The sequence below is a fragment of the Manduca sexta genome, chromosome 11, assembly GCF_014839805.1.
Source record: "Manduca sexta isolate Smith_Timp_Sample1 chromosome 11, JHU_Msex_v1.0, whole genome shotgun sequence".
NCBI classification, from domain to species: domain Eukaryota; kingdom Metazoa; phylum Arthropoda; class Insecta; order Lepidoptera; family Sphingidae; genus Manduca; species Manduca sexta.
Window position 1 is genome coordinate 1,519,574 of NC_051125.1, and position 17,235 is coordinate 1,536,808.

A 17,235-nucleotide genomic window follows, 5' to 3' on the forward strand; every position below is an offset into this window, starting at 1 on the left:
ATAAGTCGAGTAGCATATACTCAGAAGTTATGAAACAGAACCGTAGTCTATCAAATTTAAATAAAAGTATTGTTTATTTTGACATCATTCGTCTATGAGGATACTTAGATTTTTATACGAACACCAAACTCACTTTAAAAAGAAGATGCTGAAATATTATATTTGTTTCGTCTTTCCGTTCAGATGCTTGCTATCTGATCACTACTTCGGGTATACATTAAATTATTAAAACTTACTCAAACTTGCCTAACTTAAATAAGATATCCTGGAACACAGTACTATACTATCTAGATTAAACAGTCAAGAACCTGCGAATGTCCTTGAATGAATCCTTCAATCCCATTCACCATTATTAGTTAGGTTTCTATACAGTAGACAGTTAAAATAAAGGGTATCCTTCGATTACTTTTAATATTGTCATTTATATGTAACACTAGCTTTTGTTCAGTTCGCCCACGTGAAAGAGTTTTCCGGGATTAGCCTATGTCCTTTTCTGGGTCTCGAATTATCTCCATTCATAATAATTGTATCGAATGTCCAAGGGTAGTCACTTCTCATCAGTCGATATTCTAAAGGAGCCCACTACACTTACCGTCAGGTACAGTAGGGTCATTTTACCATGTCCTTAAAAAATAAATCTAAATTTCATCAAAACGGTAATTTTTGAGTTTATTGCTTTCAGACAGAAGCAGCTACTTTGTTTTAAAATATTTGGAATATAGTTTTACTTCTCTATAATAATAATATCAGCGCTGTATTATATACGTGCTCACTTCTGAGCACGGGCCTCCTCTACTACTGAGAGCGATTAGGCCTTAGTCCACCACGTTGGCCTAGTGCGGATTGGTAAACTTCACACACCTTCGAAATTCCTATAGAGAACTTCTCAGATGTGCAGGTTTCCTCACGATGTTTTCCTTCACCGTTAAAGAGAACGATAAATTCACAAAGAATACACACATATGTTTTTTAGAAATGCAGAGGTGTGTGCCCTTGGGATTTGAACCTGCGGACAATCGTCTCGGCAGTCCGTTCCACAACCAAGTAGGCTATCACCGCTACTTTACGCTTTACTTCTCTATTTTCTATAAAATAACGTGTTGTGGCTTCTTTCATAGCAGTAATAAGTGATGAGTTTTCCTCAGTAGACAGAACACCAAACATAATTAAGCCATACACCCAACCCTTTAATTATAAAGTTAATTACTACAGGAAGATTCGGATTGAAGTTTGAGATATAATTAGACAATTAGAGACATTATAGCTGCCATCTTGTGTCTTTGATGATAATCTTGTGAGTACTCTTTACATACAGGGTCAAAGTCTAATAATAAATTATTTGTAATTACGTGTTGAAATATAGCAGTGATATTAAAAGCTTATAGGTTTTTTTTTTACAATAACAGTCTTACTTATAAACTTATTTTAGCGTTAAGAGGTGGTTAAGAATTGCTTAAATAGCTGTCAAAACACCACCGGTTCCTAGTTTAAACCTTATTAAGAGGCAAGGTGGCGGGTTTTTACTTACAGCTGATCGAGTAAATTTGAACTATAACTAAGCATAACTTTGCGAAATTTTTATAAGTAAGACTGTTGATGTTCAAGGCCCACAAAATTATAATTAATATTTATAAATTATATAAATTACCAACCAAAGCGTTTAGGTTATACGAGAATTTAGCAACGTACAATACTTTATTAGCAGCAAGAGCAGAATAACTTAACAAGACGACCAAATAAAATCTTTACGATAAAAAAAATGAGACCGATAAATCGTACAGTGTAAATGGATCGGCATACCACACAGCGTTTCCGTGTGCGGTAACTCCAACACTGGATTATGTTTATGACATCTGCTCAGAAACTTACTGCTTCTTCACATAATTTATTGTTCCATCAGGCGAATGTACGATGTACAAATATTTTGACGAAACGTGAGGTCATAAGGCGAGAAACGCCCAGTGTTTTGTATGAGATTATATTGGGGGAAGATTCTGTGTTTACTGAGGCGGTAATTGACAAACTGCGTTAATTTCCTGGTGTAGGAAGCAAGAAATCACTAACAATATTATTATATGTATGTATTATCGACATGAATCAAGATTGTAGGGCCTAATTGATTTAGCATGTTGTTTTATTCAATTGAGATATATTCTGTTAATTATTACATGATATGAAATGAGTCTACGGAGGGCGCTGGTCACGAGGGATTTCTAAAATAACCTGGAACAAATTTTGGTTAATGACACGAATTAACCTTATGGACTACAGAATTAATTATGAAGTGTCATTAGTGAGTGTAATAATTTCTATAGTAATTACTCAAAATCTTATCACAGTGTGGATTTACTTATATCTCTAACTTCATATCTATCTATCAGAATTCATAGCCGAATACCCAGCACATGGACCGATGTCATTAAATCGTCTACAAAGTGTTACTGAATGTACACGCAGTGCCGTGAATAAAGAGAGATGGAGAAGTATCGCAAAAGTCTCAACCAATTTTTCATTATCCATAACCACGACTACTTCGCCAGGAGTATACGACTGAGAAGAAGAATCATCATAATATATTCTGTTGATGAATTATGCTATTCAAAATATTTTACAAGATACACCCATTGACAATCCATTGAAATATTCATAGTAAGATCTTGGACAGTAAATTCCTAAGCCGAAGTCAACAAGGTAGAATGTTGGCACGGCATCAAAAGTCTGTTGAACTATAATCGGTTGATATCTTCTCAACTTACAGCACTTTTACATCTCCAATATCCATAAGTTTTATATTGTTCTTTCGCATTTAAACATTTGTGATAATTTGTATTTCATTTCTTAAAGTTTTGATAAAGCGACTGCAATTCATTTAATAATAAATAGTATCTGCTAGATTTGTATGTATTTTTACTTATTCTTACCATTTTCTTGGCAACGGTAATTCGGATATAGAGAATATAAATTATATTCTAAACTTTTCAGTTTATCTCGTGTATTTTTAATTTCATTAGTACCGTGAGCGTATATACAAATTACTTACGATATTACTACTAGTTTCTTTTCGAAATATGCTGGTAGTAGAATATATTTTATATCCGTTCGGATAACGACCACCGTACACAAGGTGTTAAAACCCACCATAGTGGTCCACGTAAGTGTGTCGCGTTACGGGATTCGCCTATCTATATCCTGTTCTAATAGACCAGCATAATTGTGGCGACTGTCGAGGGGTAATCATATCTTGTCAGTCGACATTTTATTGGACCCACTTCACTTACCATAAGGTACAGTGGGGACATTTAGAAGTGCACTAAAAAAAATACTCTTCCTTCTTTATCGTAGTAGGTTAAAAACAGACAAGTCTCGAGGATATTGATGAGAAACTGTCCTGCCAGACCACCACAAAACTGCATTGCGATCATTCACCAAACCAATAGCTCTTAAGAGAATACTAAATAAATCAGCCATTCCTTCTCTCCCCGCTGTCATTCGAACCCGTGTCACTGCGCTGTACTTTAATTAATTAAAGTGAATCGCGAGTCAAACGATGCATTTAGAGCTATCATTTGTTTTGTAGAGGACTTAAATTATTTTTGTCACGGGAAAGAAGTTTGTTTGTAGCAAGATATTTGTGTAAAAAGCGGCGATAGCCTAGTTGGGTGGGGAACGGACTGATACATACACCTCTGACTTTTCTAAAAAATCATGTGTGTATTCTTTGTGAATTTATCGTTCGCTTTAACGGTAAAGGGAAACCTCGTGAGGAAACCAGCACATCTGAGAAGTTCTCTATAGGAATTTCGAAGGTGTGTGAAGTCTACGAATCCGCACTAGGCCAGCGTGGTGGACTAAGGCCTAATCCCTCTCAGTAGTAGAGGAGGCCCGTGCTCAGCAGTGGGCAAGTATATAATACAGGGCTGATATCATTATTATTATTAACATATTTGTGTACGCCCGGAGGTGTTAAACCCAACATAGCGGCTCACTTAAGCGTGTCGAATTCAGAGATCAGCCTGTGTATATCCGGATTCAACAGGCCGGCATAATTATGTCGACTAGCGATGATCATCACATCAATTGATATGGTGTCAGCATTTACCATCAGATGTAATAGGTCACTTTACTGTTCTCGTACTAATAAAAGGCGACACCGTTGAAGTAAATCAGAATATTTATTCTGGTATTATCTAATGGTCCGGGAATTGTAGACTCCTGGTTAACGTAAAGGTTGATTACGGGATGTTTTCAGGTAGACTAGAATAAATTATTAAATTAATTTAATTCATTTCATTTATTTAATCTAAAAAGGCAGCACACGTTAATAGCGTGATACTTGCCTATATTATTATCTGTATATTAAAAGTAAGTTATTTTTTTTTTTTGAGATAAATTATAATTTGAACGAAGACACCAAAAATATATGAATAAATTTTAAAGATTATAAACATACAAAATTGAGGACCGCTTTTTGAAGTGTTTCTCGTGATTTATACTTTCTCTTCTGCTGTCTGCTTTTATTTTTCTTTCTTTCTGGATTTAGTATCAAGAAGACTGTAGTTAAATATGGTTGAAAATATCGACACTAACTTAACTAAAACTCTTTATACCACATCCATCACAAAAACGAAGTATTCACAGAATATCGGCAACTTGGGGAGCGTTTCACAATCACATTTGTCGAGCGAAAATAAGCCTTATTTCAAAGGAACGGGTAGAAAATACTAATAGAAGTATTTCCGAAGGAGCGACTCCGCGCGATCACCGATCGTAGTGGAACTATTCCACTGGGTTTTAGGGATGGGGTTGAGTCAGTATCGATATTTTTTATTGTATAATTTGCAGTCTTCGAAACGTCGGGAGAAAATTAAAAATATAAAAAACGCGATAAAATAGTTTAATTTTAATATCGATATTGCATTTAAAATTTTCTTAGAGCCTGTTTAAGATTGAGTTAAATCTTGTAGTTAAATTTAATATAGGCGACCAAATACAAAACTGAAGTTTCAAATAACAGAATATAAACGAACAAGTGCATTCAGCATTAACTGTCTTATAGGTTAAAAAGCCGGATTACATTTATTTGAATGTTGTTTGGCCTTTAAAAATATGCAATAAAGGTGGAAGTTTGATAAAACCGAATAGCTATTGTGCTGGCGATATTCGTATTGTATTTAAATGTTTTTATATGCATCAAAATTACGATACTATAGGACACATTTCTAAACTCGAGAAACCGAGTGAAACCAGCCACACATTAACGTGAGCCGGGATAAAATCTGAAGAATAGTTTCATTTGAATAAAAAAAATCATTTAACTGTAAAAACTTTTCGTTTTTTTAATCAAACAAGCTCGATCTGGATGAGATCTATAAGGTCATAGTTTTAAACCTCAAAAATGCTGTCATTAGAAGAATATTACTATTATAGATATTAAACTAATATTATGCAATACAGAAAGGCAAAATAGAAAAAATGCTTTGTAATATTTTAATATGCATAATTAAAAAATATACTTAAATAAAATTCTAATAGTAAATTTCAATTTCAATTCTTATACTACTAAAACAACTTTCAAAACATAAAATTCTGGTAAGTCGATAGTTTTCAATAAGCCGGCGCCACACTACCGGCGCCGCACTATTTAGTATTCCGTCCAATGACAAGTGGGCCATCCTTTTTAATACAGCCTCTGCTTTTTACCCTTTGAATTTTGAGATAGTGCTGCACCGAGTCCGTGATCAGAATAACGCCGAAATAACTTGCTGACTTCTGTTACATTTTGCGAATGATATTTCGCGAATGGGCTTTTCGTTTGTATAGAATTTCGCTTTATTTATTTTTGAAAATGGAACGGAGATTTAAAATTGGAATGATTGATTCAGTTTATTTTTAAACCGTTTTGAAGAGGTGATTGTTAGTATAATTTTATTTTTGGTTGTACATTTTTTTTTTGTTTTTCGTTGGTATATTGATTTTCGGCCTGACTTCTGGGTTTTATGCTGTTAATGAAATAAGTAGTAAGTAAACTAGAGCATTAAATACCTATAAAAAATTGTCACAAAATTTCGTATATTTTTTTTACGTTAATAGAAACTATGATGGTAGTTGAGACTCTAACTTATCATACTAGTAACGTGGTTTGCTATGCCTTTAGAGGATCGTCTGCTACCCAGTGTAGGTACATCATGTAAATTAACTTGTGTCTCAAATATTATGAACATGTTGATACCTATACACTACAATTAAAATATCCGAGCATATCCATTGTATTTTATCAAGAACATCATAAATCTGCGTCAATAAAGGCTATAATATATTCACTTGAGGATACCGGAACAGGAAGTGCGGTAGTAAAACTATCGAATCATAAAACATCTGTTTGATTTATTGTCTCGTGGGACACGCGACCTTTGACGATCTTCGACTGTAAAGGAATATGAGTTCGATTCATAGCTATTTAATGCTGTTGTCAACTGTCTGGGGACTAGTACAATTTCTAAGTCGGTCAGGTTAGTAAGAGATCGCATGGCTAATTTCTACTATGCCTATTTCTGAATTAAGTTTTTTGTTTTTTTTTTTTATTACTTTGCAAGACGAGTCGAGCTTGTCGTTCGCTTGATGGTAAGCAATACGACTGCCCATAAACCACCATCTAACACCTTGAATTACAAAGTATTGTTTGGTATTCCACTGCGCTCGGCCATCCTAAGGCGTGAGATGTTAAGTCATATCATGTCCAGTAGTTACACTGGCTACAATGTTCTTTAAACCAAAACACAATAGTAACTACGCACTGCTGCTTGGCGGCAGAAATAGACATGGCGATGGTACCTACCCAGGCGGACTCTCACATATGACAGACCTATCACGACCAAATAATGCAGCTAATGCGATCAAACGTTAATCATTTTAAGTTGACACGTACAGAATGATAATTATAATAGATTCCCTGGCGTGTAGTTATTAATTATAATATTAGTGATAAATCAAAATTTATGGAATTCGCCTGTATTACCTATTATTCAAAAGGCTGTTATTTAAGGTTAATTATAATCTATCTTACCTACATTAGGAACATGTTACGTTATTAATTAGAGATGATCAGGATATGGGATATAAAATAATACACAAAATAAGTTAAGTTTACTTGTTAAATTAACTTAAACCAAGCAATAACTAAAACGAATACAGTCCTCAAATGCACTAAAGATCAAAATCATAAATCTGATTCAAGCCAAGACTTGATAAATAAGCCAAATATTTAAAGGATTCTGGGAGCCTGGAGCTGAAAACATGTAAAATATTGTCAACATTTGTCCGAAACTTTCCATACAAAGCAATTCACAATATTCAATGATATAAGTCTTGGTTCGGCACTGGGAGTTACAATACTAGATTTATTGATTCGAAAAGTACAACTAAAGTTAGGCCTTAATAATTTTGCGTTGTAAGCAAAGCTTTGCGAACTGCTTGCTGATCTCATAACATTTCTATAGATTTATTGGTTCCATCTGATAATTTGTTATTAATAATGAAGAATAATAAATCATATAATTTGTTTGATATGTTTCAATAATCGAAAACAATTGAGACCTTAGATTCAGTAAACGATGACTAAGTAGAAGCCTATTGGTAACAAGGACACTAAAGGTCTAAATATTCTGTGTAATGCTCTTAATCTCTAACAGTATTTAGGAAAGGCAATAGATTGTCTTCACTCACAATTTCATGAATGCACAATCTTCTTAACAATAAGTGTATCCTAGTTCTATGATCTTAACCTACTTTTTTTTATTACACTTTTTAAAAAATTTAAAATCCTTTTATCCTTTATGAGATTTGTTGGAGTTAATAATATGACGAAAATACATGACTAACATATTATATAATTACATTATGTTAGTAATGTATTTATATATTTACACCAAATTTTAATGACCTAAAAATATATTTAAAAATGTGCAAGTGTTGAAACGTTTTTAGTCGTTTTCCACCAAGCTTAAAATTATTAAAAATATTCTATTTTTATTGATATAAAAATGATAATTTGTTCTAGAAACTCAAATTCACAGCATCATCTTGCATCATTGGGATCTCATTCAATATCGAATGCTGTTCAGCCGATCGCGAACTTCTTAGGGCTGATACAGAGCTTTTGCTGCGTCTGAGAGGAGGCCTTGCTCTGATTCTGCCTTCGTATTTGTGCCTTTTGTGGTTTAGTGGACTTCCTGGATCCATCTCCTCACATTTGCGTTTGGATGTTGATGATGAAGTAGAATTAAATGTGTCTTGAGGGCTTTGAGGACTTGAACCTGAAATATAATAAGTGTTAAGGAATACCTTGACAGATCGTGTTGCTACGGAAGTTTACACCGTTTCTTCTTCACAGTGATAACACAGTCGTAGTAGATTTATGATGATGAATTGATGATTTATGATAAGTGCTTATGAAAGACTGTTTTGTATTTGAATTTGAGTTCTTATATTTATACATTTTAAAATTGCCTTACAAATAAATTTGTATATGTCTAATAATAATCTGCGAAAACCGTATTTTTATACCGAATATTTTTGAATTATCAAGTACTACATATCCTACCACTGCGATAGTGCTCTGAGAAATTAATGTTCAAAGTGATGCCCAGTAATTATAGAACTTAAATCGAGAAATCTTACCAACGAAATAATACGAGAGATCACCTGCTATTGTTTTAATCTTGGTAATTTTATTACAGGTTTAAAAAAAAAAAACAAAATACTAACGCGCCTATTATGGAAGTACAAACCCCTCAATTTTAGAAGCAAAAACCATGGTAGTTTCTAGAAAATGAAAATGGAACCAGAAAGCGGTTGAACAAAGTTCGCCCGTTCGCATGAAGGCGTCAGATGATTGGCAGACTATGTATTTTGAATTCAGGCCAAAATTTCTCTATTCCCCGCTATTACCTAAAACCTTAAATTGAAAATGTTAGTCCGGTTTTTTAGTACCGGTTTTGATGGATGTTTTAGTGTCTCCGTCCCGTTCGTGTATAAAAGTTTTTAGATTATGAAGTACTAAATTTGTAGTGGCAATAATATCATTTAATATCTAATTTAAAAAAGTATTTAGATGTGATTGACGTATTAGAGTAGACTAATATTTCGCTATCTTAGGAACATAATATGTTAAACTCGGCAATGAATCCGACTAAAATGAAATGCTGACAGTCACTGCTTTCATAGCCTACGCACCCAATTGTTACATCAAATACTTTTTGTATTTTTATTTAAATTATTCAGTTTACATCACGTTCATAATTTATACCCACTCATGTTAAATTTACGCGCGGTTATGCCGACTGGTTTCTGCAATTAACGCCAAATGTTTCAGCGGATGATATAAAAACAACCTCATTTTTATACTCAGCATTGATAACTCAGTATGGACAGCGTATTGTTGGGAAGCTGGATATTGCCTAGTTGTATAAAGCCTAATTCGAACTCGACTAGAATTTTAGTTGAAAAGCGAGTAATTTATGACGGTACCTGAACATTGAACATATAGTCGAGTAGATTTGTAGAGATACGTTTCGATGTTGAATACTCGCCACTCGACTAAAATAATAGTCTAAATGAGCCTTTAGTAGAAAATTTATTTATGGTTGAAAACATATTTAATGATAATTGTGATTAATAGTAGACTACTCAACAAAGTCTAAGGAACAAAACAAGTAAATCAATTTATTTATGAACCCTCTTTAAAAAAAGGACTGGCCACTAAAATTTAAAAAAATTGGTTGTAAAAGCTTTAAATAAATCTTATAAATAAAAAAAAAACATAAACCAAAATCTTTTCGCAATGTGGCGGGAAAACTTAACTTGTTCGTAGAGTATAATATTCTAATTAAAAAAGTGATGATTATAAGTGTTCGATTTTTTTTTGTTATGAAAAACAAATATCCCTACTGTCCTGCAATTTTTGTGAGCGTTACGTCACGTCGTGAGGAAATTTCTGTAAATTAAGATACCATGTTAGTAAATCCAACTATCGTTTCCGCTTGTTGTTTCTCATCTAATATTAATAAATTTGGTTTATAGGGCACTTGAATTGTATCAGTGGTTGTAATTTATAAAAATTGCTAGAACTTTTTAGGATATAAAAGTTGTAATTCATTATTATTATATTATAGTAAAGTCAACACATCTAGGCTTCCAGCAATATTCAATACGGTGGGCTCTTGCAGCGAGTATGACATCGTTTCCAAAATTTACAACGTGAATTCTATATACCCCTTACCCTGGAACTGTTCCAGATCGTATGAATTTTTACGGAAACCACAAAAAATTTGGACTTCATCCAATCTCCGTTATTAAGACTCGATAAATTGACAGGTTCATAGACTGTATGCTTGTATATGGTTACATTAAGTATGTCTCATAAGAGTGTAGTTACGTATCATTATTTTACTTAGTGCTTCCACAATAGTGTGGATTATTGTCTTCCGATTTAAAGGAATTTGGAGCCAGTATTGTTACTAGGGATACAGACAAAATCTATAGCTCAGGGTAATTAACTGAAATCATAATATGCTTGGTTTAAGGGAAAACGTGGGCCTTGTTAACAATGGAGCTAATTGCTTGTCTCGTTAATTATTTACATAAAAAAAAGAATATAAAGAAATGAGATTATGACATAAATTTGCGAAGTTTTCGTCAGACATAAAATAATCAAATAATTTGGCGTACTATTACAATTTGTCCGAATTATATTTTTTTTTCTCGAGTTATTTTTACGTACGAATAATTTCCGTTTTAACACCACATTCCAATTCGAACAAAAGCAGTAAATCATCAAAGGAAGGGATAACCGAAACAATACCCTTAAACACACGGGACTCTAAAGGGACCTCGGAAAACACTAAAACGACTCCATTAAGAAATGAGAAAAGGCAATAAAAGTGTCTCAGATAAATTACCCTGACCGCCCCAAAACACGTTGCGGACAGCCCTGGCAACGCAGGACCACATGTTCTCCTTCACTGATTCACCGTGGTTGTCCTCTATCATATCACTCTCCACTTGTTTTTTGGTAACAGTCTTCTTCGTGATGGTGAATTTGAATTGTATTTCTGTTTCTTCTTCGGAAGTTCTGAAGACTGTACTTAGGCAATTTTGTAGAGACCCTGCGATGTTGGCTGTTAGGGCTGTGATTGCAGTGTTCATGCCTAGTTCTGACGAATCTATGCAGGTTTTGTAAGCGTCTTCTGAATCCCTTGACAAATTGACCATTGGACTCTCTTCTACGAAGTCTATAGCTCTAGCTGGGAGACCATGTTCGGTTGTGGGTGGGGTGCTTTCCTGCGGTTTCTCCTTTTTGGTGATTGGAGTTCTGGTGAGGATGAGCCCTTGGTTCTCGAAGCGGTTGATCAGCGCTTGAAATCGAGGGTTGTAGCAGAACCGTTTCTGAGGGCCTGGTGTCAGCATGCGTCGAGGTTTGCGGTATACTGAAATATAATGATTGCAGTAATATAGATAAGTAACCAAAAATAATATTTCCAAACTTAAATTTTAGTATAAATTTTAAATCAATAGTATGATTTACTGATACAGGATATTATTTTCTATCATTTAATTATGTTGATATAAGCCATCATCACTTCATTTGAAGTTACAAGATGGCTATATACAATTTTAAATAAAGGAATTAAAATCCCACCTAAACATCACGATTAACAGTCCAAATATACTGCCACACACAAGCCGATCTTGATACACTAACTAGATACCATACACATTACGTTGCGAATTAGTGGCCAATCTAATTGGCACAAGCTATCTGCAGATATTCGGCAATCAATTGCGTAACTAACCTCGTTTCGATTTGGCTTCCTGTTCGAACACTGTGTCTTCAGCAAATTTGACTTTCTTCTTCATAGATGATTCTACATTAGCAGAGTCCTGGAAAGTGACGTGCTTCTCGGAGCTATCCTGGCTGCTGAGACGGAGCCGGCTGGCCGTGATGATAATGCTCTTTAGTTTTGGAGGTACAGCATCGGAGTCTGTTTTAGATGGCTAGAAATATGCATTAAGTTATTTTAGCTAGTTTTTAGTTACATTGTATTGAAGTTGTAACTGCATATTCATTATTTACAACAAGCTTAAATTACGTTGAACTATGATTTTATAATTTTTTTTATTGCCTATGTTCGTTAAACATCAATTAATTTATTTGATGACATTTACGTCACAATAATTATATTTCTGATTTATAATATAATTAAATCGATAATTACCATTAAGAGAATACGTACCTCATTTCCCATGCTCTGTGCTGGGCTCCCAGTATTCTCTATTTCCGAGAGAGGGGAATCAGCTCCTGCGTCAGGGAATAATGACCATCCACCACAGGCAGGATGCGTGGGCGTGCTGGTGGTCACCGTCTGTGTCAGTTTCATCAGGTGTGGAAGATGAGATGTTGGTGTGGTCATCTCTTTTTGAATTTCTGAAACATTTAAGGGAGGTATGATGGTTCGTTATTTACTATTGTGTACTTATGTATTTTCTTACCTGCATCCACTTCGTGTCTTGAAGGCGTGGTACTGGACATAGGATATCCATTAAACTGGGCTTCATCATCCACGGTCTCCTCGTACTCTTCTACGACTTTCTGCCTCATCAAGCTCAGGAGTTTCTTGGCGTGAGGAGTAGCAGCTCTTTGCCTCTTCAGCTTAGATACCTTACCAGTTAGTTTTGGATGTGGCGTTCTACTACCAACTCTAGAAGTGCCTTCTTCATCATCACTCGTATCATAATCAACAATATTAGCTTTTCTAACTGTAGGAGTTATTATAGCTGTTTTAGTTACTTTATTTATTTCTTCACTAACTTCTTCATTGACAGATATTTTCTCGTAAAGAGAATCAAATTTATCGTCAACTTTCTGTCCCATTTCTTCATTCTTTAGTAATTCAGAAATACTTGAACATTCTTGTATGTTTAGTAAGTCCTCCATTTTGTTGAAATGTTTAGAGCACTTGCTACAATGTAAGGGCAAGTGTTCTTCAGAGATGTGATTAAGAAAATCCTGGTTAAGATGTTCTGGTCTGCAAAGATATTTATATCCTCTGCAGATGGGGCAGTCGTATGTAAGGTTATGTGTCGATTGCTCGTGGTTCCAACGACAATCAGCGCAGCAGAATACCAAGTTACAAATTATGCAACGGGCCTGAAATTTTAGTTACTTTCTTTTATTTATAGTTTAATAGTAGCCTGTGGAGCAATGGACTATAAACTGTAAAACTATACGCGATGGGTTCGAAATTTGCACAACAACAAGACAAAAGTTTGCTACTTTTCATGTCATCTCTAAATGTGTTGAATGTATTACTATTATTATATCAAATATTTTAAGTAGATGTAGAATATGTAACATAACACAACATAGTACGATCAATAACTGCATAAATTGTGTACTTGGGGCACGGGAAGCGAATCCATTTAGCAAATTAAATTCCCGGGTTAAGCCAAGCGGCGTAAAGGAGTCGAGCCGAAGCTGCATTGACCCGAATTATCATTGAGTTACACATACAGTATAATGATTTCTTATGTTTACGCGAATGTTAGACATTGGAATAGAACTCGTGATCCCATCGCCAATCCGCCCGGTGACCACGAAAGATGAAAAGCCTTCGAAACGTCAGGAGACAATTTAAATACAAATAGGTGCGAAAAATTCTGTAAACACTTTTATTGAAAATCCGTAAACATTTTTATTTGAACACACACAGTATTTTAAATATCTGGTAATGCTGTTGTTTAGCATATCTTCTACCACCGTGTTGAAATACGTATAGCTATAGCAATTCTTAGCTACTAGTTTGCGCTGTGTTAAAAGAAAGTTTGTATCAGGCTTTATTTAAATAATTATAGCCAAATTTATTTTCGTTCGGGTTAGAATTGATTGTACATAATCTTATTACACAAATATTAAGACCCACATAACTTAAAATAACCGTGCACCGCAACAAATGTCTGCAGTCTAATTTTCTCAGTGTGGGGTTTGAACCCGTGGCCTTTTATTTCATAGTCGGGTAATCACCCGCTGCGTCACGTAGTTATATATTTCTTTAAAACAATATTATAGTAATTAGGTGCGTGCTGTTGTTGCGTTTGTAGTAATTGACTCGTTAACCTATTTGAAGCCTGGCCTAATAATTGACATAGTTCGTAGTTATTTCTTATTAGTAAAGTAAAAAGAAAAATGGAAATAAATGATTTTTTGTTCGATAAAATACCCAAGCACATATGTATTTTCACACATATTAAAAAATTAAAGGGATCACAATTAAGTTCTTTACATAAACTAAGGAACAAACACAATATAATTTCTGATATGTTTTTAGAAGAAGCCCACGTTCACATTCGCATTTCATTTACTTCAAATAATAAAGTAAAAATGATGCTATGTTAAATTATTAAAACATAAAAATTGTAAGTTATTTTGTGGGTACTGGATTATATAGACATAAATTATCTTCCGGGATCAGTCTGTGTACATCCAGTTCCAACAGGCCGGCATTATTGTGTCGACTGCCGAGGGGTAATCATCTCTCGTCAGTTGACATTCTATTTGACTTAACATTAGATGCAGTGGGGTCAATCTATCGTGGAGGTGTAAAAAAAAAACTAAACCTCAATTTTAGCGCACCACTAGAAGACTGTTTATAACACATTTACACCACTTTATTAAAAAATCAAACTATTTTATTAATTGTAATTAACACATTTAAAAGTCAATTCTACGTTGGAAAACATTTACCACCCACAATGGGAATCTTCCTAACACATTTACACCTTTTTATTAAAAAATCAAAACTCTTTATTAATTGTAATTAACACATTTAAAAGTCAGTTCTACGTTGGAAAACATTTAGTCCAGTAAGGCGCCAACAATGGGAATCTTTCGCAGTATATAAAAATAGAAAAGAATAAAATATACGTAATAATTACTTACTTCAACAAAACCTTTCATTTTCACACATTTGTAACGGCAAAAAAATCATTTCAAACACATTAATCACTTCACAATGCATACAATTAATTCGATGCACTGTCTACCTTCATTTATTTGATAAACGAACGTTCCAAATGGATGTTTTAAAAATGTTTACGAAGATTGATATAATTTTTATAATACAAACTTTTAAGTCGCTTTAGAAAAAACGTTTTGTTAATTTATTATTGTAAATAAAAATTAATTAACGCTTAAAATATTTATAAATGGATATAGTGTTAGTACACAGTTTTTGAGGAAGTCTTAAATACTACATAATATATTAATAAAATGTTTCATATATATTGACCAATAGAATATCATAAGGACTACTCGTTATGGTATGACGGGAATTTTGCGACAATGACAATAGATCTACGGATAATCTACTACTGGCGCCATCTCGTTAATACCTATTGCACTACGTTGCGTACGAAGACGGTACATTACTGATGAAAACTAAGGCATTTTTTAAATCTTTTTTTATACACTACAATAATGGGTTTACGTCAATCAGGCAATGCTCACTACTATAACTCAAATACTGTCAAAACATCGCATTGTTATTCGTTGGTAGTTACATAGGAAAAGGTGACAGATTTTATAGCTAGCAGTTTTTATCGGACCTTAAAACTAGATTTATAGATTTTTACTTTAGGGTCGATAAAGCACCTAGTCTTGATTAATGACGACCATGGAATCACTACCAACATCCCTTCTCACATCTTTGGTAGCTTTTAGATAGTTTTTTGACAGCCCCTGGTATCGCACGTTCATGGGCGACCACCTATCATCAGGGTGGTCATCACCCTCCGTAGGCTATAAAGAACTTGGTAGACAATCTCGATGGCGTAGTTATATTAGGGTACGACTGTTGCGCTGAAGTCTCCGGTTCGACTCCTTGCTGAGTAAAGTTATCACTTTATCCATCAGAGAGTAACCAGACCAACCTTGACTTGTACCCAACACCAGATAAACCTTGTATCCAAAGTCTATCTGGTCAGCATCAACCCTGGAGCATCAGCGTCAACATGAATAAATACTACACGGATTAGGGTAATACACAACGGAAAGTAGTTGCACTAATTGCGCCTACCCCTTTGAACAAGAAGCGTGAATGTAAAAGAAATATTTTAAAAAACATGTCAAACCCACAAACTTGACCCGTTTATTGAACATATTCAGTTTGAACGTTGACCACAAGGCAAAGTGACATCCTGTCTGCGGCCGGGGCATCCGCCGCGCTCGGCACAGGAAATTGTTTGAGCCGAGTACAGCGTTACTCTGCCAGCTTATTTAGACGGCGCTGTTTTATGTTAATAGTACAAAGTGTAGCTAGTGTAACTACTGGACATAATATTACTTAACATTTCAGGATGGCGAGCGTAGTGGTAGCGTACCAAACAATAATTTGTAATTCAATTGGATGGTGTTTATTCTGTTTCTGGGCGGTCGTATCACTTACCATTAGGCGAACGGCAAGTTCGTCTCGTCATTCAAAGTATTGGCGTGGTAATGAAAAAAGTATTGGCGTGAAGAATGAAAACAGTGTATGGCTTAAGGGTGCCCAATTATTTTATACTCATCGAACACAAAAGATTTACACGATATTGAACTTTAATAATAGCAAGAAGTATATTTAAGAAACCCGCAAAACGTTACAGATAGTATAATTCACAACAAGCTAGATCTATGACGTCGGCAGTGAAGGGGTTTGTGACTTCAATATTGTGATTAAGGAAAGCCGTCTTACCATTACCTTAGAGAATGAAACTTGTCCACGTTGCTGTTTTGTTCCCCATTGTGTGGTGAGTGAATAAATAAACCCAGCAAAATTAGAGCTCGGCTTTTCGTTCCACATTTTTAAGTGATTGTCTACAACGATATATTTATTAAATCGACATATTAGAATTGTAACTCAACTATGCTTACAATCAAGTACACTGAATCAGAAATACGTAAGGCATATCGATAAATACCGGCGAAGAAGTGACACGCGAAGCTTTTATAGCAAGAAGCTAGTTGGGTCGGGCCCGCTGGGAAATCTGCACACGTTTGTGGCAACTTGTGCGGGATGCGGACTATATGGAATAACTTAGTCAAATGGTTTAAATATTATACAGTACACAGTACACATTATGTATTGAGATGTTAAGGAGTCGGCGAGTCAGCGAAAAAACTGCTCTATGGCAGCGGCATTAGAT

General features: G+C 34.6%; 1 protein-coding gene across 1 annotated transcript; it reads right to left on the reverse strand.

Moving 5' to 3' along the window:
* Positions 1-7,133: 7,133 nt before the first annotated feature.
* Positions 7,134-15,113, reverse strand: LOC115454267. Its single transcript, XM_030183012.2, has 6 exons — positions 14,993-15,113; positions 12,547-13,204; positions 12,291-12,481; positions 11,850-12,051; positions 10,956-11,483; positions 7,134-8,312 (listed from the first exon to the last, which is right to left on the reverse strand). The coding sequence occupies exons 1-6, from the start codon at positions 15,008-15,010 to the stop codon at positions 8,053-8,055; spliced, it is 1,857 nt and encodes a 618-aa protein (XP_030038872.1). The 5' UTR covers positions 15,011-15,113; the 3' UTR covers positions 7,134-8,052.
* Between the last annotated feature and the right edge of the window lie 2,122 nt (positions 15,114-17,235).